The following is a 22,093-nucleotide window of genomic DNA, read 5'->3' as shown; positions in this document are numbered from 1 at the left end:
CACTGCCAGTAGAATGGGACACTCTGGAGCAGTCACATATGAACCTAAGGTCACCATGCACAATGCCAAGTATCAAATAGAGAGGTATAAAACCCCCGGCATTAAGCATTGATTGGAGCTCCAACCAATAAGTTTGGGATAAGCTGGAGTTGTATTTATGATCCAAACTAGTCACCCAACATCAGTACCGGACCTCACTAATGCTTTTGTAGCTGAATGCAGTCAAAACCTCACAGCAATGTTCCAACATCTAGTATAAAGCCTTCCCAGAAGAGTACAGGCTGTTACAACAGCAAAGGAGGACAAACTTCCTATTAATAGCCTTAATTTCAGGTAACACTGGATGAGCAGGTGTCTACAAACTTTTGGACATATAGCGTAGCCATTCAACACATAAATAAAATATTTTAATAAATAAATCAATAATAAGAGACGGTCACTACAGAAGTGCTGTAATTGTCTTTATTTTGCAGCGGTTGTAGGTCAGTCAGTATGGATTCTTCTGACATTACCATTTCTTCCTCATTCTCTATAACAGTGGCGTATTCACAATTGGCACAAACAATATATTAGTGCTGAATATTCTCTCACAATTTAAAGTCCTATGCACGATATACTGATCTCAAATACAGCAGAAAATATTTTCAAAAGAAAAAGATCTAAATAAGAAAGAGGTCTGAGTAGGCATTACGATACTAATGCTGTGATGCTGAATATATGTACCATTTCGACTTCAGTGCAATCCCTTGGCAAACTCAAAAACTTCAAAATTCAAATCACGCTTTACAAACAAGAAACAAAAAAGAAGAGGGAGGAGAAAAAAAAAAAAACAGAAAGGGGACTTTTTTTAATGACTTTACTTGAACGCTACTTCAAAACACTGACATAATAAGACCATAAACATCATAGCTGATGTCATGCGGTCACGTCGTGACAGATTTTGTTCAATAACTGCAATGACGGATGCCATAATGTTTGATGTCACAATAGCTTATGTCGCATACTAATTTTCACTAAGCGCACTCGTCATGACTGTGAACAGTGAAGGTAACATGACACTGTTATATTACTGGACATAATTTTTCATGACAGCATATGACATTTTTGTGTCAGTGTTACGTCGCAGGGTTTAGGTTAAGTGTTACCATGACTTCCTTCTTTACCATGTAGCTTCTATAAACTACATAACTGTGAGATTAAAAAAAAATCCCTTTATCCTGTAAGATTCCTTAAAAATGTCAGAAAGTGAGATTCTCAGCACCAAGTACTGACTCTATTCTTGGTTTCTGGGACTTGCGATGTTTCTGTATTCTAATAAAACACAAGAAAAAAAGGAAATCATAGAGACCATATGAAAAATTAAAAACAATGTCCATCAACACACACAAAGAGCACTTTTTACAAGACTTCCTTTACAACCTTTCCTACTATAAAAGTGACAAATTATAAGTTAAGATTGAAAAAAAAGATTCTGCAAAGAACACTATCAAAGAGAGTAAGCAAGCAAGCTCATTCTGTACAGTCAGAAGCAGTAGAGTATATACATTTATATTATTCCAGTAGATTCCGAGACCAGCCGAGTTCCTACATACGATGTACATCTCAAACATCTCAACGTATGAGGATCAGCTCATCTGTTCACATTAATATACATAATACCTTGAAAGAAAAACTGATCCAAGCTCAGGATTAGCTAGAGACAAGCGTGGTACATTGCAATGGTGTCAGTTCTGATACTTTTGTAGGAGTTTGGCGCCCCCTGTCGATTCTCAGTAGTAATTACACTTGATAATGCAGCTTGAATACTCTGATCTATACTAATCACAGCTGGAGGCTGATGTTAGATCAGTTAGGCCTCACCGTGCTCTGCTAGGAGACACAGCTGACCCTGCATGTACGTTTAGAGACCATTTCTCAAGTAACACTGACAGAATCCCACTAGTTAATGTAGCATCAATGATCAACTCCCAGGGGCCGTAGTGCACAAATGTCACAAAGACCTGCCTGTAGGTCCAAGAATGTTGCGAAGCCCTGTAAAAGCAATGCTATTCAAAAGAATTAAGAATACAATTTACCCTCCGGTTGACTGTGATGACCCGTAGCATGAACAAAGTCAGTCATTTTAAAACAGAACCATAAAGGAGCAGGTTAGAGTAAACTAATCTTTTGATTGGCCCAAACTCAGTTGGTTTTGTACTATTTTTGTACTCCTAGACAGCAAATAGCAATGCTATTACCATGAGCAATGCTGTTGTAACCTCTCCAAGTGCAACAAACAAAAGACAGCATTGCAACTACAAGAGGAGTCTGCACGGAAACCTCACTGTAACACAACATGCTGCAAACTGATAAGACCTATACTGTGCAGTCAATTAAACATCTCCAAAAAGAACATAAAGGAAATAAAACTAGTCAGAATTTAGTCTTTCCAAGATAACGTCTGGTTGATACTGGCTAAAAGAAATAAAAACACATGGCAATGAGGCCATATTTGGAGAGAAGGCATGGTAAACTGAAAACTTTGTTTGGCCAGCAAGCAATAGCAAATAAAAGACCAAAAAACAGCCATAGCACACACTGAACCACTTTACATCCCTTGCAGGCCTGTGTAAGCCTTTATAATTCTAATAATGGAGTAATAAACCCTATGGGAGCAACTGTTAACTGTATAAATAGTCGCCAAAATGCCTGGCAACAGATTAGCCATCATGTTTAGAACTTCAGAGCACAGAGCAGACACTGAGTGAAAGTTGAGTGTTTCCAGCAACAGCTCCGGCAAAGTCCTCATCAACGCCAAGAGCTTTTGGAGTGTCTGTGACTTCTAGGAGAGATATGACCTCTCCTTAAGCATAAATCTTTCAGGGCCAATGATGAATGATGTCATGTGGTGTGCAGCGTGGACAGAGAGAGCTGTGCTTGTAGCTCTGAAACCCACCACGGCTCTTCAGCAGACCTATTATGTCTGAGTACAAGAGGCTCCTGAAGCTAAGCTGCGAGCACGCAATTCTTCTCTTTTAGCCTCGATTCCTGTTCCCTCGGTGGGCGTCCTACATGCTTTAAAAAAAGAATTGGCCTCTGATTGGAAGACAAGGCGCCCTAAAACAGAGGGGAGAGGTGGACAGAGTATACGAATACTTACGAGTGCAGACAAAGCCTACTGCTGAAATCTCCACTAACAGTAAGGCCTAAAGAGAGTATAGAGGGTCGTGAGACAGCACACACTGTACAAACACACACAGACAACCTCACTCGAAGAGCATGAAGAGCTTGGTGAAGAGTAAGAGAGACCTTGAAAATTCATGAATAAGTCGGCGCAGAAGATATGCTTGGACATAGAGTAGCTGTGCGAGCGAGAGTGTACGTGTGGACTTGTATGTGTGCGTGTTGGAGAGAACCTACCAACAGAGTCGTGTTTATATTCAAGTCTATGAGGAGTACTCAGTGAACGATGCGTGTTGTATATGTGTATGTGTGCGTCACCCCAGCTGAATCTCAGCCTGGTGACTCAAGGTGTCTCGGCGGCATTGCTGCTGGTAGCAGTGGTGCTCTTCTTCTTTGGCTGTTTCTTCACCGTCTTGGTCGTCTGATGTGCATGAATAGAGGAGAGGAAATGAGACAATGAAGGAAAGACAAAGAGAAAGGAACAGTTAGAGAGAAGTGTGAATGGTAAGCCCTGTTCTAGAACCAAACCACCAAGCCTACTGACCACATTCCAGGCCTTTTACACACAAAACACCCAGCTGTACGTAATGATTCAAAGCACATCTAGGATACAGTCAACTTGCACATTTGCATGTTTCATTCCAAAGAGCACAATTAGTCCTATTTAACAAAGTCTTGTTTAGTGCATTGCAGTGTGAGAAACATTAAATAAAATCATTGAACTGTACTGCCCAGTTTTTGATAGCATTTTTGAATGCAGCACTACTGCTTTGTTGTTTGTGTCAACATATCAAACCTCTTCATGCATCGCAACGGTACGTTTTTGTCATATCACCCATCCCTAGTAAATATACACATACAGTCCCAAAGGTTTAAACACCCCTGGTCAAATTACAAAGTTTGGTGATTTAAGTAAAAATAAGTTAACATCCTCTACAAAGAACAAAATTGTCATTTTTCTGCAAATTTTAGTGCACAATTTCTATTTTCTAGTTTAACATACTGATAAAACATAAAAAGCAAACTAACATTTTTCCCAATATGTTAAATTCTAGCAAATAAACAGTAATTATGCATTAAAATGAACAGAAGTGTGTTCTCTGTAGAGGATGTTTTAACCTATTTTTACTTTTACTTTGTTAGAAAACCAACAAAACATGTAATTTGGCCAGGTGGGCACAAATGTCTGCTGACTGTATATTCGACTGTATATAGTTAATATATACATACACATTCACAATTAATCAAGTTCATCTTATTTGCTCAAATTTGATCCTAAAGAAAGCTTTTGTTCCCCCCACTTTTTTAGCACACATCCACAGATCCATGGAACGACTATGTTTGTATTTGTGCAATCTCACAAACACTAACACACAAACTAAGACAACTGCATGACAACTGATGTCATCACTCGTGACAAAAACTGCTTATCCAATAACTTGAGAATTAAAACAGCACAAACATTACTTTTAGCAGCATAAACAGCAGAAACAAATGAGACCATTCTGGCGCCATCTGGACGTTGATGGAGGGCTGAGTGATGTCACTTATTAAAAAAAATGATTCTTTAGCATATAACTTAAGCATATAACAACACAAACATTTCCTTTAACAGCACAAATGCAGCACAAATGAATGAGGCTGTTTTGGTGCAATTTAGCCTTCAATGAGAGAACTTGAGAATCAAAATAGCACAAATGTTTATTTTAACAGCACAAACCAATACAAACACGGCACAAACGAATGAGACAGCGTTGGTGCGATTGGACGTTGATAGGGTGTTGACTGACAGTCATTGAAATTTTATGGCTTTATATATTTAATTTTTAAAAAATAATGCCAGCACAAACGTAGCACAAAATGAATGTTGGTATTTTTATTCCATTTCTGATCACATGGGGAGCCAGCTTCACAAAGGTAACTTTTAGTTTAGCTGTTTAATGATTTAAATACACAGGTCTCCAGCCAGCACTGCCCAGCGTAAGGTATTGCTTTATAGGCCAAATCTTGGAACACGAGTGCTGCTGTTGCAGATCCTGACATAGCAGCAAACAAGCAGCAAGCTGCTGGGCTTCAGCCTGCACTACTAAAGATGGTTCAGAGGTTCAACTTAGGAAAATGCATTAGCAGTGTTTTAAAAAAAAAAAAAAAATAATAATAATTGGTGTTAATAATTTATCACTATTGACACATTAACTATGACAGCTCTAATATAGATGCTTGTATACATTCATGTTGAGCAGTGTAATATCACAATAAGGATCAAGCTGAAGCTCAATCTGTGCATGAATTTGTAAACATTTTTGTATTCCTTAATGTGTGTTTCAAAGAATAAACTCTCACAGTGCATCTAAACTTGGGAAAAAAAAAAAATCGTATATTATGACCAAGAGCAGAGTGCTTGTTGGCAGCTCTCCCCGCAGCCTGCAGCAATGGCTCCGAAGACGGACGACTGCAAGGGCAAAAACTGGCACCAGTTTTCCATCACAGTCAGCTCACAGTTCATACGAACGTTTGGATACACGTCCTATTAGCTCATGACTAATACCTTCATGTCTCCTTACACTGAATATTTCATGGCACCTTTGTGAGTGAGTGTGTGAGACTGTGTGTATGTACCTCTGTCTTAGCAGCGACCGGCTTCTTGGCTGCTTTAACACTGGCCGTTCGCTTGGGTACTTTGTCAGCAGCGTCCTCATCCGAGTGCTCAGTCTTGCTGTCCGACTGGTCGCCGTCAGAGCGGGAACTAGGCAGAGATTCGCCGTCTGGCTGGATGTGTGTAGCACGAACTGAAGACAGTAAAAAGACACTTGTTAGCCCTACACTAGCATTTATTCAAACAATGCTTTAGCCAAATGAAAGTCTGATACATCAACAGGTGTGTAAATCTCTAAGCTCATAGCAAATTATGGTTTTACAAGAAACTCAAATTTCACTATAATTTGATTGAATTATTTTGGCACGATTATGTATTTTTAAAAATATACCGAATATGCAAATATGACTGAAGAATTCACAGAAGCAGTGGATTTGCATTTACATTTTTACATTTGAAAATAGTTCATATTTTAGTGAATATTATAGTTTCTCACAATTTCTTCTTATATTCCAGCAACGATACATCTATAACAATTCCTTTCTATGCATTATGAACCTATTTCCAACTTTATGTTGCACCACTGCCAGTTAAGCCCCCTAGGAAAAAAACTCTGAAACTGGGCAGAGAGGTCACAGAGCTCTGGGCTCAATTTAAAGGGCTAGTAATAATGAAAAACTGAATTTTCCTCACTTTTATGGATTAAAAGATTAGTCTAATGTTGTATGTAAACACAAATACATTCCATATAAAGCTGCAAAACAGCCCATTTTAAATTCACTGTTTCCGTGATATCATGAAAACATTTACATTCTTCTAAATGCCTGCATAATTGAACTTTTAAGATAGTTGGTTTGATGTGAAATGGTGCATTGTTGAAAAACTGCCTTAATATGGTATTGACAGAAGCAACCAACAATGTCTACAATGCAATTATAGCCATTTTACTTACTATCAAAAAACCACCAGTGAACCTACACATCTGCGATACATTTGAATACATAAAGACTATTTAGCCTTACGACACCCTGCAGAACGCAAAGGGCGGAACTTGGAAGTGGGTAAGTGCAGCGCCCGGACAGTCTGTGGCGGCACATAACAAAGACACAGCTGGATGAGTGAGAAATCCGACCGGCTCCCTCTGCATTAAAAGCCAGGTTAGATCAGGAGTCACAACCCAAATGATAAGAAGAGACATTTTGTCCTTTCAGCAAAAATCAAACCACCTTGGAAGCCACAACATTTATGTCCAGTGTGTGATAATGTGCTAGTTTAGGCTAAAAAATATAAACGAAAACGCGGACTTACTCTGCTCTGCTTTAAGCTTCAGCTATAGCCGCTTTTCTTCTAACTAAAACTTTTCCTCAAAAGTTGAGTAGTTTCTTGTAAAATGTCTCTCAGCTTTCCGCTGTTTTACGAGGCTGAAGTCGCTTCTCATACGCCAGCTTCTTGCTGAACTTTCCCGTTCCACCTTAAATTCTGACTGAGGCACAGAATGTAAAAGCGGCACCATTTAAGATGGAACGGGAAAATTAGAGAAGCGACTTCATCTTCGCAGCTTCGCATCTTTTAGTTAGTGTTTGACAGTCTCTCGTTGCAGATTTAACATACCAGGAAACCAACTGCGCTGCTTATAAGTTAAATGCGAATAAGTCTATTCGTTTCCAAATGTTCGTCTGTCTTTCTCTTTTCCTTTTTTTTCGTTCGCTACTAGCCAGGCGAAACCTCGTTGCTAGGTGACCTGCAGTCTTTTTAAAGTGCATTCCACTTTAAAGGGAAACATAAAATGCAAAAATGGGAGAAAAAGTAGGATTTGAGGGTATGGGCCGTTTAAGGTAGCACTGAGTGGAGCTTTTTTTGGAGAGGATTGTGAGGGGGGCCCAGAGTCCAACACAAAATACTAAACAAAGCTACATCTGGAAAAGCCCATGCTGGGCATGTTAGGGAGGCATATTGGTTTACAAACGCGCTCTCCTTCCTTTCTGTGATGGGCAGACATTCAAAGCTCGCCAGACCAACAAAACACGACTCTAAGCCCAAATCACAAAACTTCCATTGAACTCCTTCACATTACCATTCATAAATACGGCCGTGCTGCTGTGTGCTGCAGTCTGACTGCAGGATAACAGAATCTCCATTGATCCTGTTTACTGTAACTGATCTCAGAGGAATTCTAAGTGCATGCTTTCGATGAAAGGCAAATGTCACGGTGTTTAAACTGGGCCACAAATATTCAGCTGGACCTCAACAATATGTCCCTCTCTTTTCTCTCCCACTCTCATTCTTTTGCGCACCCATAGCACATGACTAGGCCACCCTCCCGCTCCCAGCTTTTTCACTGTCTCTCGCTCTTTGAAATCACATGCTGGTCACATCACCATCAGCATAAAAACGAGCTGAGACAATGGCTGCCTGCAGGGCTCCACTGAGTGAATCAGCAAGGCTTACTCATGCTATACAGCAGTTGTGCGCTGCACTCTCTGCTCAGAGCAGGTGGATGTGTGCTGTTGTGATCTCAGTATAGCTATTAATGGAAAAAAGTTATTATCGATTCATATTATCGATTCCAGGGGACGCAAACCTAAATGTCCATAGCCATAATGTATCTGATAAATAAGACATGAAATACACTGCATTAATAAGAAAGAGATGTTAAAATGTGTGTCAGAAGTCATTCAGGTCTGTACCAGTGCAGGCCTACAATTCACTGTAGTAATGTTCAACTGTAAATATTCACTCTGAACCGAGCGAAAATGTTATTATGGAAAATTGTCTTGTGCGTTAAATTGTCCATCCTGTTATGATGTTTTTCAAGTTTTTTTTTTTTTTCCTTCTTTTATTATTATTATTTCCAATTAATATATTGTCACTGTTGGGACAAAACATTGTATTAAAATTTAATTTAAAAAAGGCCAGTTGGCTTTTACAAAATGCCAAAATGGAGCTACAGAAATGTTGTGTTTCCCCATTTATAGGCTATACTTCGTCACCCCTCTAACGCATGTTGAGGGTCACTCAAATATATCACTCTTTTTCCTGGTGGTCATTTCCATGATCTAAACCTTTACTTTGGTCAAGACCATAATGTGCTTCACATCTGAAAACAAAAACATGGGAGCTTCAACATTCCCTTATTTAACGGCTATTTGAACTAATTTTGAAATAAGTAAACAAAAGCTGTGCGTTTAACCGTGGTGGTCCCCCCAGGTTTGTTTCGGACCTGTCAGACTAACATGGCATCAAATCCCTTAACGTCCACTTAAAGTTAAGAACTGTAGAATTTTTTGTGTTTCAGTAAAAGTAACCATTCTGGAGATTTTGTATGTTGAAATTACACTACCTGTATGTGATAAACACTTAAAAGTAACCTCATTTTTTCATAACAGTGGGGGCTTTCCAAAGCTGATTCAATATATCGCTGTTGTTGGAAGCAAACCTTTCCAAAATGGTAACTTTACAGGAAAAAGAAAAAACCTACTTTACTTCTAATGTAAGTCAATGGAACCAGACTTGTTTACAAGCCATTTTGGGCCGTTTCTTTTGGTCCATTCTTTATGAAATTTGCACACAATGTAAAGAGCAACAGGTACTTTCAAAATATGTCAAAAACTGAAAAACAAAAATGGAGATACAATGTTTTCTACCGACAGCAGCGATGTTAGTGTTAGTACTTTAGTGGCACTTTGTTAGGCTAGCTTGTTTTACCTTAAAATTAAATTATTAATTAATAAACAAAGTATAATTCTACTGTCAACATATAAACATACAATAAGCCTGTGCTTTCATGCGTATTTGAGCTGCTGTATATTATACCACATGACAGCGCACCAGCATGTTTGGTACATCTCACTGTGGTGTGTATACTGAGTACTGAGCCTGTGTGTGTGTGTGTGTGTGTGTGTGTGTAACAGTTCAGACAGTGAGGGACTGTCATGCCCGAGTGTGAGCGTGTGCGTACCCGAGCGCGTGGCTGTTTTAGCACGGGGCAGCGTGGCAGCAGTGTGTGTCTCATCAGTGGGATCCAGCTGCAGCTCCTCCTCGTTCTGAATGAGCGTCAGATCCTGCATGCTGAAACTGCGCAGCTTCTCCGACAACACACCCTGGCCCTGAGCAAACATCACACATATTACACACTTACATAATTCACATCAACACAAATACTAATGTACATATATATACCTGGAGCCGTCACTACCAACTGTAATAGAAATAGAGTAATCTAACAATCATTCTGACAACTAATAATAAAAGAGGGCCAATAAAATGGACTTAAATGAAGAGCAACAACCCAGATACCAGGTAACCTTTAAAATATTCCAAAATATATTAAAGAAAGAAAAACAAGGAAGGCTTAAAAATATTTATTTGGGCTGTCAAAAGAGTAACAAGAGTTCATTGCGATTAATCACATTGTGTTGTTGATCGCAGTTAATCGCATTTGATTTATTTGTGCAAATTTGACCAACAAGTGATGTTATATTTTGAAAGCAGTGTATTTTGCAACAGCTTTATGAGTTGACAAAATAACCTTCATCAGAATGTATGTATTAATTTAAACAATTCAATAACATTATTTTCATACTGTGAACACATTCTCATCACCAACGTCGGTAAATGTATTGAGACTAGGGCTGGGCGATATGGCCCATAAATAATTATCAAATAATAATAAATGTCAAATTGTTATTTTTTTCAGGTTTAAAGGCTGTTTTTTTGCTCCTGAGTGGTTAATTGTCGTTTTAAACTATGCTTTATGGTCAGAACATGACAAACACTTGCCAAACAGTGGAACATTTCACAAACCTGTCAGGGGAGAGTGGGAGAAAGTTTTTACCAGCTGGCACAGCATGGCTGCGATTTTTATATTCATATAATAATATTCATAATTTAAAAAGAAAATATGTTTTTAGCTGTCTGGTGACGAGTGCTAGGCCACCTGGTAACAGGTGCTAAACTGTTTAGTTTCTCAAAATCAGCTTAGTACGGACAGCAAACATTAGCTTGCACGGTACGTCAGCGATGGATCACAGTATGCAGACACCAGCAAGCAGAAATCCAGTACGTTTAAACTGAAATCCGTGCTTTTTGTCTTGTTTGATTTAGAGTAACATCAATTCGCCGTGCTGTGCGAGTGACAGAGCGCTGCTTCAAGTTAGCCAGCTGCTATAACAGCTAGCCTGGAAAGATAGTGTTCTCCCGCTCTCCAATGCCTCACAAAAAACAGAATCCTCAGTTTACTTTCGTTTAAATCAGGGCTGTAACTGGCATTAACCCACTCCTGTGTTTCACTTTCATTGCTTGTGAATGCACTAATACTAAAATATGACAGAGCTGTAACACTGCTGTAGTTGTGAGAAGCAGACGTAATTTAACGCTGCTAAAGCTTGTTAGGATGTACAGAAAGAGGTGAGTTCACTGTAGGCCAGTACAGTTACGCCACTGCTCTCGTCACTCACACTTGGTCACAGGAGAACAGATCGCCTGTCGCTCCACTCAAACAGGGAACGTCTAACCCCATGTTTCAAACATCGCCAAAGTGTTTTTGGAGACTTATTTTACTTGTCGTCCCCTCCCTCTTTAATCATGTCAAAAAACTCGGAAGTGCGCCCTCTCATGGCGACAGCAGAGTAGTGTCCCTTTCCTTGCAGTACAAAACACCACCAGGGCTGTCGCTAGAACGTGGAAGTGTGAGAATTACCTATTATATTGAACCTTTATCAAATATTTCTTATTATTTCTATCGAGGAAAGTTATATTGCAATAATTATTGTCATTGTTTTATCGTCCAGCCCTAATTAAGACATTTGTCCACGACATACATTTCCTAATTTGTTAGAACATGACTCTTAGTAATATTTCAAAATAGCAGCACACAAGAACAGTCCTCATATTTAGACTGATATTAATTTGTAGATGAATAAACACAGACTATAAGGCCTCACCTTAGTGGCAGCTGTGACCGCTGCTGTAGCTGCAATGTTCAGTCCCCTCTTTCCAAATCGCATCATGGTCTCATAGCTGCGGTCCTTGGCCTGAGTAATGTATTCATCAATCTCCTACAACACAAACACATGTGCACATATGCCCATGAACAACATGGTCATCTTTGGTTAGTATGCCAAACAAATGCTTCATAAACAGGCAGTACCTTCTCTTTGTTGGACAGCGTGGGGTGCACAAACTTTCGGTAAAGCACACTAGAGCCCTTTGTGTACGGGGACAGCAGCCAGATCACAAAGGCAATCTTCAGTTCAAAATAAAACGGAAACCTGTGGAAACATTGGTTTAGAACATGTGACACAGACAACTTACACTGTATGTCCAAAAGTTTGTCACCTACTCATATAATATTTCTGCCAAAATCAGACAATTAACTGGGAGTTTGTCCACTCCTTGCTACAGCTTGCACTCTTGTCTTAACCATGTCGGTTATTTGGACTTGTTTTAAATTCTGTTAATCCTTTCCCCACTCTGTGTACTCTGTTCATGAACTGTCCCCTTAAAAACTTACTACTGCGAGTGTAGTCACATGACTCCACCACATCCACTCTGCGACATGGAAGCTAAGGCTACGTTCACACAGCAGGTAAAAGTGGCCCAAATCTGATTTTTTTGTTTGGCTGTTCACATTATCTTTTAAATGTGATCTGTATGCAACATCAGTCTGAACAGATCAGCTCCTAAACTGACCTGCATGCATAAAAGAACAGAGCTTCACGCGGCTCATCCAGAGGTAAACAATCACGACTATGAACGAACGCTAGTCGCTCCTGGAGGTTTCAGTTTCATCTTCGCCAGCATCACAGGAGCCATCATGAAGCCTCACTTCTTTGGTTCGTGTCCTCGAATTCTTTAAACTGTGACGCTGCAGCCTTGTTCGGCCATTTCTTTTAAAATCTCTTCAAACACGCAGAGTTTTGGTAAGTCTCTCTAATTTTTGCACAGAAATATCACCCAAATGTTTATGAGGTCTCAGCAGCACGAAATTATGAGTTGGACTGACGTAAAAGCCGCGTGAATTCCGATCTGGCTGTTGAGGCGATTTACATTAAGATATGCAGAGCAAATTTACAGTACAAACCTTATCAGTGAACTATGAGGGCCAAAACCCACAAAAAAACAATCGTTCATTATTCATAATCGAGGTAAAATATTTAATTAATCGTGATATTGATTTGAGGTCCTATCACCCAGCACTACTACTAAACTGGCAGTTTATTATGTTAAAAGCTACATAACCAACTGGCAGGTTAGTCCGCTAAAAGCTACATAACCAACTGGCAGGTTAGTCTGCTAAAGGCTACATAACCAACTGGCAGGTTAGTATGCTAAAAGCTAAATAACCAACTGGCAGGTTAGTCCGCTAAAGGCTACATAACCAACTGGCAGGTTAGTCCGCTAAAAGCTACATAACCAACTGGCAGGTTAGTCCGCTAAAGGCTACATAACCAACTGGCAGGTTAGTCCGCTAAAGACTACATAACCAACTGGCAGGTTAGTCCGCTAAAGACTACATAACCAACTGGCAGGTTAGTCCGCTAAAGGCTACATAACCAACTGGCAGGTTAGTCCGCTAAAGGCTACATAACCAACTGGCAGGTTAGTCCGCTAAAGGCTACATAACCAACTGGCAGGTTAGTCCGCTAAAGGCTACATAACCAACTGGCAGGTTAGTCCGCTAAAGGCTACATAACCAACTGGCAGGTTAGTCCGCTAAAGGCTACATAACCAACTGGCAGGTTAGTCCGCTAAAGGCTACATAACCAACTGGCAGGTTAGTCCGCTAAAGGCTACATAACCAACTGGCAGGTTAGTCTGCTAAAGGCTACATAACCAACTGGCAGGTTAGTCTGCTAAAGGCTACATAACCAACTGGCAGGTTAGTCCGCTAAAGGCTACATAACCAACTGGCAGGTTAGTCCGCTAAAGGCTACATAACCAACTGGCAGGTTAGTATGCTAAAAGCTAAATAACCAACTGATGGTTTAGTATGCTAAACGCTACATAGCCAACACCAACAATAAAACATTTTGCAGACTAATGAGGGCTGGTTATTGTTTTAAAACCTAATACATAAAATGGTACCCAGTCTATGTTTCTGGTGGGAGTCATTTAAATTAGACATTAAGGCCTGAAAAACCCAAAGCCCCGCTGATGAAGTATGATCACTCTCCTACTCAGGGACAAGAGCTGATCAAGAAAGTTCCTTCCTCTGCTCATATGTTTACAGCTTAGAATCATATTCAGGCATAACATCCCACAGAAGAGCTTCTGATATTGTTTATATTCTATTGCTACTGTTTTACTAAATCGTTAACATGAAATACATCAAGCTTTTCTCAAGCATTAAAACATTTGAAAAAATATTTGAAAATCCTATTTGTTGCAGCCATGTAATTATTAAACATGCTCATCAGGAACTCAAATAAACTGGTAAAATAAATTCATTTAATTCATTTCAAATGAATAAATTCATTTTCTGTGACATTTTTAAGCAATATATCAGCCTGAACTGTGCACGTGTTCCATCCATTACACAGGAAACAGATGAGACCTAAAACATTTTTAGCCTCACTGATGTGATAATCACAAGTGCTGCCTGTCAGTGGGATGTGAGTGTGAGGAGGGAGGTCGACGCACCAGGAAAGAACCATATCTGTGATCGTCTCTGCTGTCGTAAAGAACGCAAACACTATCCAGTACATCATCCATTTGACCTGAGGGAGACACACAGACATAAACAGCATTAGTCAAGACACAAAGTCATAACAAACACGTGCCGATGCACGTTTCGTCACGTGCTGCACGTATACCTCACAGTACCTTTCTAGCACTGACTAACATGCATGGCTGATTTAATGCAGACACAGGGGACTGCAGAGGGGACACGCTTTTAAAATGGTTTCAAAATGCACAATTACAGCTGTCGACATTTGAAGGCCACTTTTTAGCTGGTCATTTAGGGGGTGGGAGGTTTACTGGTATAACGGTGAACACTGATGAGCTGTTCTCCTGTGATATAGATTACATCATATTGTATTTATAGAGAAAAGCCTGAAAATGCTAAACCACATCAGCCCCACCCCCTAGAGAAACTTAAACACATTTAAATTGAGCTGCAACCACAAATTGATTAAACTGATAATGACAAACGACAAACATTAGTTAGCTTGACAGTGCTTATGCTTCACATCTACCACTACATTACTCCACTGAGATATATAGATAGCGGAGATTGTAGCACAGGGTTGTACACGACCCAAATAGTCAACAATATGACCTAAAATCTGGTAACACTTTACTGTAAATTGCTGTTCAAAAGACCACGACACCTACATAAGCTTGCAATGGCAACTGACATAACTCTACATAACTGTTTATAAATGCTTATTCCAACAGGCGTCATCCGTCATACAGGCTACTTTAGCTAACTTTGATGAAAAATGGCAAACGTAACCTTATAGCGAATGACGCCTATTGGAGTAAGTATTTATAAAGATTTATGTAGGATTATGTCAGTTGTCAAGACAAGCTTATGAACAAGTGTTACCAAGACTTGTGTAAAACCAAGTATGTCATAATTAATGTATTTAATCAATGAATCTAATAAATGATTATATCAATTAATTTAACATAAGTGACGCAGTAAATGCTATACATCATATTCCTAAATGAGCGCTAGATCAGCGCTACACGCCTATAAACTGACACTAGGGCATAACCAAAGCAGAGAGAGACAGAAGCTAAAAATGGCGTCTGTGCCCAGGACACAGCCGGAGCCAGCCAACAGAGGGCCGTCTGAGCGAGGGGTTTCCATGGCAACCTGTGAGAGGAGACTCCAGGAAACGAGAGCTAAGCATCACTCTGTTTTTCCATATCAAAAGCACGTGCTCATATCAAATCAGCCCTTTAGGTGTTGTAGCTGCCTCTTATCTGCTGATTCTTCATCGCACAGCTGATCTGACGAGGCACAAACTAGTGAATAACACAATTATCAAAATTTATTACATTTCAATAAACTGCACAGCTGACAAAACTGTGTAATTAACAGAGGCAGAAACTGAATCTGCTGTTTTAATTGTGTTTCAATTACATCCATGCACTGATTAATTTGTACTTGTGCACCTGAATTTCAGTCAGTGAGGACACAAAAATACTCCTTAAAGGATTACTACCTTGCTGCTTTATTAATGAGTTATTTATCATATCATATTATATCGGCCTCCATAAAGTGACACTGGGCATGACTAGACAAAAACAAACAGAATAGCGCTGCTCGTTGTAATACTCACATATTCCTTCACGTTTTTCGTCTTCACAGCCTTATAGGAAGAGTACGCTGGGTAGAGGGTCCCAAAGGCCAGGCTGTTGAGGAGGAGAGGCACATTAGTCTATGGCCCAAGACAGACGCACTCTGTTCCAGTAAGCTCAGTCCAGCTCATCTTACAGTGACAGAGCTGTTTCACACATCTTAAATTAGAGTTTAAAGATTTTTGCTCAAGTCGCCTAATCTAGGCTAAGCTGAATCACACCATCTGCTGCAAAAAGAACCAAGTCACAAAAACGTGGTTGGCCACGCTGACGCAATGTTTTACAACCACTGTACCTTTGGCTCGCACCCTTGATCTACTGTATGACCAAGTTCTTAAGCAATCAACTGGTTTCTCAGAAACGGGACAATTAGGCCAGGCACCCAGAATGCAACACTAAACGTCTCACAGCAAAGCTATCTGTACAAACAGCTTTTACAATACATGAGTGGTGGGTAAATTAAACAGCACAGAACTGGCAGAATTTCTAAAACGGAATTGTAACCTTGGCTAATGGAGCACCACCATAAAACTGTAGTTCTCTATTATAGCGCTGTGTAAACAAATACTCCACTAGAGATGCCAGAATCCATAACCTGATTAGACCATCAAGGTCTTAGTTACATGATGTCAAGCACAAAATATGGGGTCTAATGTTAAGTGGTTCCCTACTTTATAGAAAGAGAAAAAAAAAAACGGAAGAAAGAAAATATGAATCTGCTCGAAAAGCAGACACAAAGAGACAGATGCACAGCCTCCGAGCCACACATTCAGACACGTGCTCTCACACATACGCACACACGCACATGGGAGCTCATCCGCACCCACACACACACCCACACCCTGGGTGCTGTTTTGTGCTGATGTGACAGTATCCCAAAACCTCTGCAAAGAGAGATCTAACAGAGGCCGCTGAAATACAGCCCTGGTCTCGCCTACTGACTGAAAACACTGCAGACATCGGCTGACTCTAAGTGTGTTTGGTTGTGTGTGTGTGTTTTAAGTGTGTTTAAAGCACTTCATTTAAAACAGCACTATGTAACATTTCTTATTAAAATTGATAGAAATAGCATTACTAAGTCAGGAGGAAAAAATATGCTAAAATATGGTGCTGTGTGTTGTAAAGCCTGAAATAATCACTTAAAAGTCAGAGGCTTCAGGTCAGATTTCACAGCAGTTTACATATTAACATCAGACCCATAAGCTCAAAAAAGAAGGTTTGGCTCGACGTTTAGGTCTCAAATGCAAAATCAACACTACACTGATGAAGATATGACGACAATAGTAGATAAATCACTTACATCCTTCACCGAATTTTAACTGAGTTCTCTTTAAATAGTCTTTCAATGCACTTACATTCATCAGATTTATCCACTGGGGATGGGGGTCTGAAGCACAACTCGTTACAAAATGTTATTCCATATGCTACTTGCAATTACACGTTTCCACCACAGAGGTCTCCAAATCCCCAAATCTTACATAGCGCAGCCTTTAGATGAGCATTTAAAAGTAGGCTATCATGCTCAAACACTCTACGGCCCCACAGGAAGCTTACAACACGACATCTTTTACAGCCTGTCCCAAAGTCTGGTTGAGATCACAAGTGTGTACATATGTATTGTATCTCTGTAGGACAGGCAGTTGGGGAACATTCTTCTCCAATATTTCCCCAATTGTGTTAGAACATCAAAACGATGAACTGTGGGATATGCATCGATGAGCCAAAAACATTATCGCCACTTACAGATGAAGCGAATATCATTAATTAACTCGTTACAGTGGTGCATGTCAAGGTCTGGGATATCGGTAAGCGAGCAGTGGGTTCTCAGTGTCAATGTGTTGGATGCGGGAGAAATAAGCAGACGTGAAGACCTGAGTGACTTTGACAAGGGCTAAAAATTTACAGCCAGGCAACTGGGTCAGATCATCACCAAAACAGCAAGGCTTGTGGTGAATACCTACCAACAGCAGTCCCAAGAAAGACAAACCATAAAAGGGTGAGAGGATGCTGTGCAGCCAAGGGTTCATCAATGCGAGACTGCAACGAAGGCTATCCTGTCTGGTATGAACAGACAGAAGAGCTACTGTGGCACAAGTCAAATAAAATGAAATTATATTTGTTTCCAATTCCACCCACTAGCTAGGACCCCCCCCCCATCACACGATACCATGGAGGGCAAAGGCTAACACAGGCTTCCTTCAAGACCTGTGAACCGCAACCGCATCTTTAACGCGGGGATGGGGGTGTGGGGGATTGGGGGTTGTCATCCTACCCACTCAGAGGGAGCAAGGCTAATAGTGCTCTCTTGGACTCCCAGCCACGGATGGCCGTAGCATCACCAGGGATCAAACTCGCGATCTCCTGATGATAGGACCAACGCTTAGATGGAAGTCACAGAAAATCTGAATGGTTACGGGAGGAATGTTTCTCAACACACTGCGTATCGCACCCAGCTGCGTACAGTGGTGCGTAGCTATAGACCGGTCAGGAGTGCCCATGCTAACCCCTGTCCACAGTTGAAAACACCTACAAAAATTGGACCTTGACCGCAAGAATGTCACTTGGTCCCGCTTTCCTCTATTTCATGTGGAAAGCTGGGTACATGTGTGCTACTTACCTGGGGAAGTAACGGCCCCAGGATGCACTGTGGGAACCAGATAAGCGTGTGGAGGGAGTGTGATGATCTAGGCAATGTTCTCCTGGGAAATCCCTGGTCCAGGCATTCTTGTGTACATCAATTTGACACATGCCACCCACCTAAACATGGCAGCATTCCATAATAGGAGAGGCCTCTTTTAGCAAGCATTGTGCCCTTTCACACAGCACACTTTGGGAACTGTTTGAGGAACATGATGAAGAGTTTAAAGTGTTGCCCTGGCCTTCACATTCCCCAGATCTTGATCTGACCAAGCATCTACAGGATGTGATGAAACTAAAAGTCAGATCCATGGTGACTCCACCAAGTTACGGTAAAGGATCTTCTGCTAAGGTCTTGGTACCTGATACCACAGGGCACCTTCAGAGGTCTTGTAGGGCTCATGTCTCAGCTCTCTTGGAGCTGTTTTGGCAGCACAAAGAGGACCCACAGCATATTAGGCATATTAGACATAATGTTTTGGCTCATCAATGTATATTTAGCCCAATCCTGCTTTAATGTGGTATTTGGGAAAATCAGTGTGGGCATTTAGTGTGCATCATTCTTTCTAACACTTGAGAAACACTCAGACATTTACTGGAAAAAAATCCAATCCATTTTCTACTGAAATTGGCCCGATACCTATATAAACCAACATGCCATCTCTAGAGCATGTGCTGATCAGCATAAGTGGCTGTACATTCTGTTACTGTGCATCATTGTGCACACAGGTGGACTCACTGATCAGTGTACGGTAGCTGTATACTCTGCCTTTGTGTGTGCACATACGGTCTGTGATCTGCCATGTGCTGATCCGCATACACAAGCTGTGTATTCCGTCTTTATGTGTGCTTTATTATAAGCACCCATGTGAGTGCGCATGTGGCCTGTGTGTAAGTGTGTGTAGGCTTCTGTGTGTGGTGCCCAGTGAAGCGAGCAGTAGCGTGGCGGTACTGTGCGCCTGGTGCGTGGCAGAACACATGCACTGTGTCCCACTTAGACTCGTCCAACTCCCACAATGCCTCTCTGCTCCTCTCCTCTCCAGGACCACGTCTCTCCCGAGCTCACGCTATGCGTCGAGGCATGGATGCAGATCCATCAGATAAATGATGACCACTCTAACCGAATGTCATAGGCAGTAAAAGCCTTACCTCAGTCCATATGGCCATATTAGAGCAAGCAACTCGGCCTTGCTCAGCTCTTCCTCCTCGCCAGTGATAAACAAGCATCAGAAGGAGAGACAGGCCAAGGCCTTCAGGTCTACATAAACTAATGACGGCCTAACCAAAGCAGCCTATATGGAACAGGGCCATCAGTCTGAGAGGGGAAAGTGAGGGCTTGAGGTTTGTCATTACTGCAAACACCTGACTCTTATTTAATCAAACGTTACTCAAAAGGCAAAACTACAGAACTGAACTGACTACAAATGTGCTAGTCATCACAAACGGATTAAAGCCCCTCATTACGTAACACTGAGAGAGGGGCTGAGCTCGGGTGGGCCTTTTTTATGGGGAAAAATACCCCTTAAGATAATGTTCAGGCCACATCTCTGTCCTCAGGTTAACAGGAATATCAGCAGCCTTGCTGAACATCAGGGTCAGTGCCTCATTACGAATAACGTCAGCTAAATACACGTTAAACAAAAAATTAGTTGACAATTAATGGAATTAGGGTGGACATTGTTTTCATTGGGAAAGATGGCTAACGGTAAAGCTAAAACTGTCAGTTTAACGACGACTAGCGGTGCATATGGCAGCGCCTCTTCTGAATAAACGAAGCTTAAGTCAGCTTCTCGTTCGAATTTTCCCGTTCCACCTTAAATGGTGCAGCACTTACAATCTGGCGCCTCATGTAACTGCTGCACCATTTAAGGTGGAACGAGAAAATTCGAATAGGAAGCGTCAGCCTCGTAATGAATGAAGTCATTGGTCGCCGTTACATTAGCATTCCTGTTGCTAAGTTAATTGTTTTGTGGGTTTGAAAAAAAAATATTACATGATAAACAGAGAAAGTGTCGATAAATGTGTAAAATTAAGCGTTTCTATATTATTTGAGATGTTTTTCCAGCGCTGAAGCCATTCACTGAGCATCGTGTGGAGAATCCGCAGAGCCTGATAACAAACAGGCAATACAAAATACACAGATACTCACACCACCATCCGCGAAATGATCCACGACACCATCTTCACTGTTGTGAGGTTTATCTAACTTCTCCTTGGGAGTTACAGCCTGGCACCCATTCCGAAAAGAGGGTTTTCCACGAGGTAGCTGTCTGTCTGTCTGGCTACTCTACTGAAGCCCGGGTCTCTTCCATTAGCCTGCAGCTTGCTGTCTGCAATCTGCTGCATGTTGGTGCTCAGGCGAACCCATCCTGATTCTCTTAAAGGGGACAGTGTCCTCTTAAAGCGGTTTGTCCTTCAGAGCAAAAAAAGAGCATCAGACATAATATGGCTTTATCCGGCTAATGACAAGTCTGTACTTGTCTGCTGAATCCTCCGAGACCCCCTCTCACCAAACCCAGTCCTCTGTATTCAACTGATCATTATGTCCAAAGGTGTTTTTAAGATGTACCACTATTTCAGCAACAGCTACATTAAATATAAAAACTCAGAAGACATGTGTAGGTTCACTGTTTGGATAGTAAATAAAATGGCTATATTTATATTATATTTTTGCAGACAAATCTGACATGTTGATTTCAAATATATGGCACATATTAGCATATATAGATTTGTCTTTTATCCAACTTACTCACATATGGATTTATATGTGACATGTATGCCAACTTTTTTGAAATAGGCCATTTTCAAATATGGGACACACATTTCAGGGATATACAAATATATATAAACATTTATGTATAACACATTCAACAATAATATATGACAGAAAGCATTAATCATATATGGATGGCATAGAAAAGCCTTTCTGTGTTTGTCTTAGACAAATGTATGATATATATATATATATATATATATATCGCTGTAGGTAAAAACCTACTTTACTTTTAACGTAAGTCAATAGAACCAGACATCTTCCCGAGTCATTTTGGGGCATTTTCAAATTATGTCAAACTGTGATATATATACACCGATCAGGTATAACATTATGACCGCCTCCTTGTTTCTACGCTCATTGTCCATTTTATCAGCTCCACTTACTATATAGGTGCACTTTGTAGTTCTACAATTAGAGACTGTAGTCCATCTGTTTCTCTGCATACTTTGTTAGCCCCCTTTACCCTGTTCTTCAGTAGTCAGGACCCCCATAGACCCTCACAGAGCAGGTACTATTTGGGTGGTGGGTCATTCTCAGCACTGCAGTAACACTGACGAGGTGGTGGTGGTGTGTTAGTGTGTGTTGCGCTGGTACGAGTGGATCAGACACAG

General features: G+C 40.7%; 1 protein-coding gene across 1 annotated transcript; it reads right to left on the bottom strand.

The window, feature by feature from the left end:
- Positions 1 to 829: 829 nt before the first annotated feature.
- On the bottom strand, positions 830 to 21,064 carry reep2 (receptor accessory protein 2). Its single transcript, XM_036568840.1, has 8 exons — positions 20,856 to 21,064; positions 16,051 to 16,123; positions 14,399 to 14,475; positions 11,907 to 12,027; positions 11,701 to 11,814; positions 9,717 to 9,864; positions 5,782 to 5,951; positions 830 to 3,583 (listed from the first exon to the last, which is right to left on the bottom strand). The coding sequence occupies exons 1-8, from the start codon at positions 20,885 to 20,887 to the stop codon at positions 3,506 to 3,508; spliced, it is 813 nt and encodes a 270-aa protein (XP_036424733.1). The 5' UTR covers positions 20,888 to 21,064; the 3' UTR covers positions 830 to 3,505.
- Between the last annotated feature and the right edge of the window lie 1,029 nt (positions 21,065 to 22,093).

This window comes from Colossoma macropomum, unplaced genomic scaffold, assembly GCF_904425465.1.
Source record: "Colossoma macropomum unplaced genomic scaffold, Colossoma_macropomum, whole genome shotgun sequence".
In the NCBI taxonomy this organism is placed as follows: Eukaryota; Metazoa; Chordata; class Actinopteri; order Characiformes; family Serrasalmidae; genus Colossoma; species Colossoma macropomum.
This window is presented reverse-complemented; position numbering and strand designations above follow the sequence as displayed.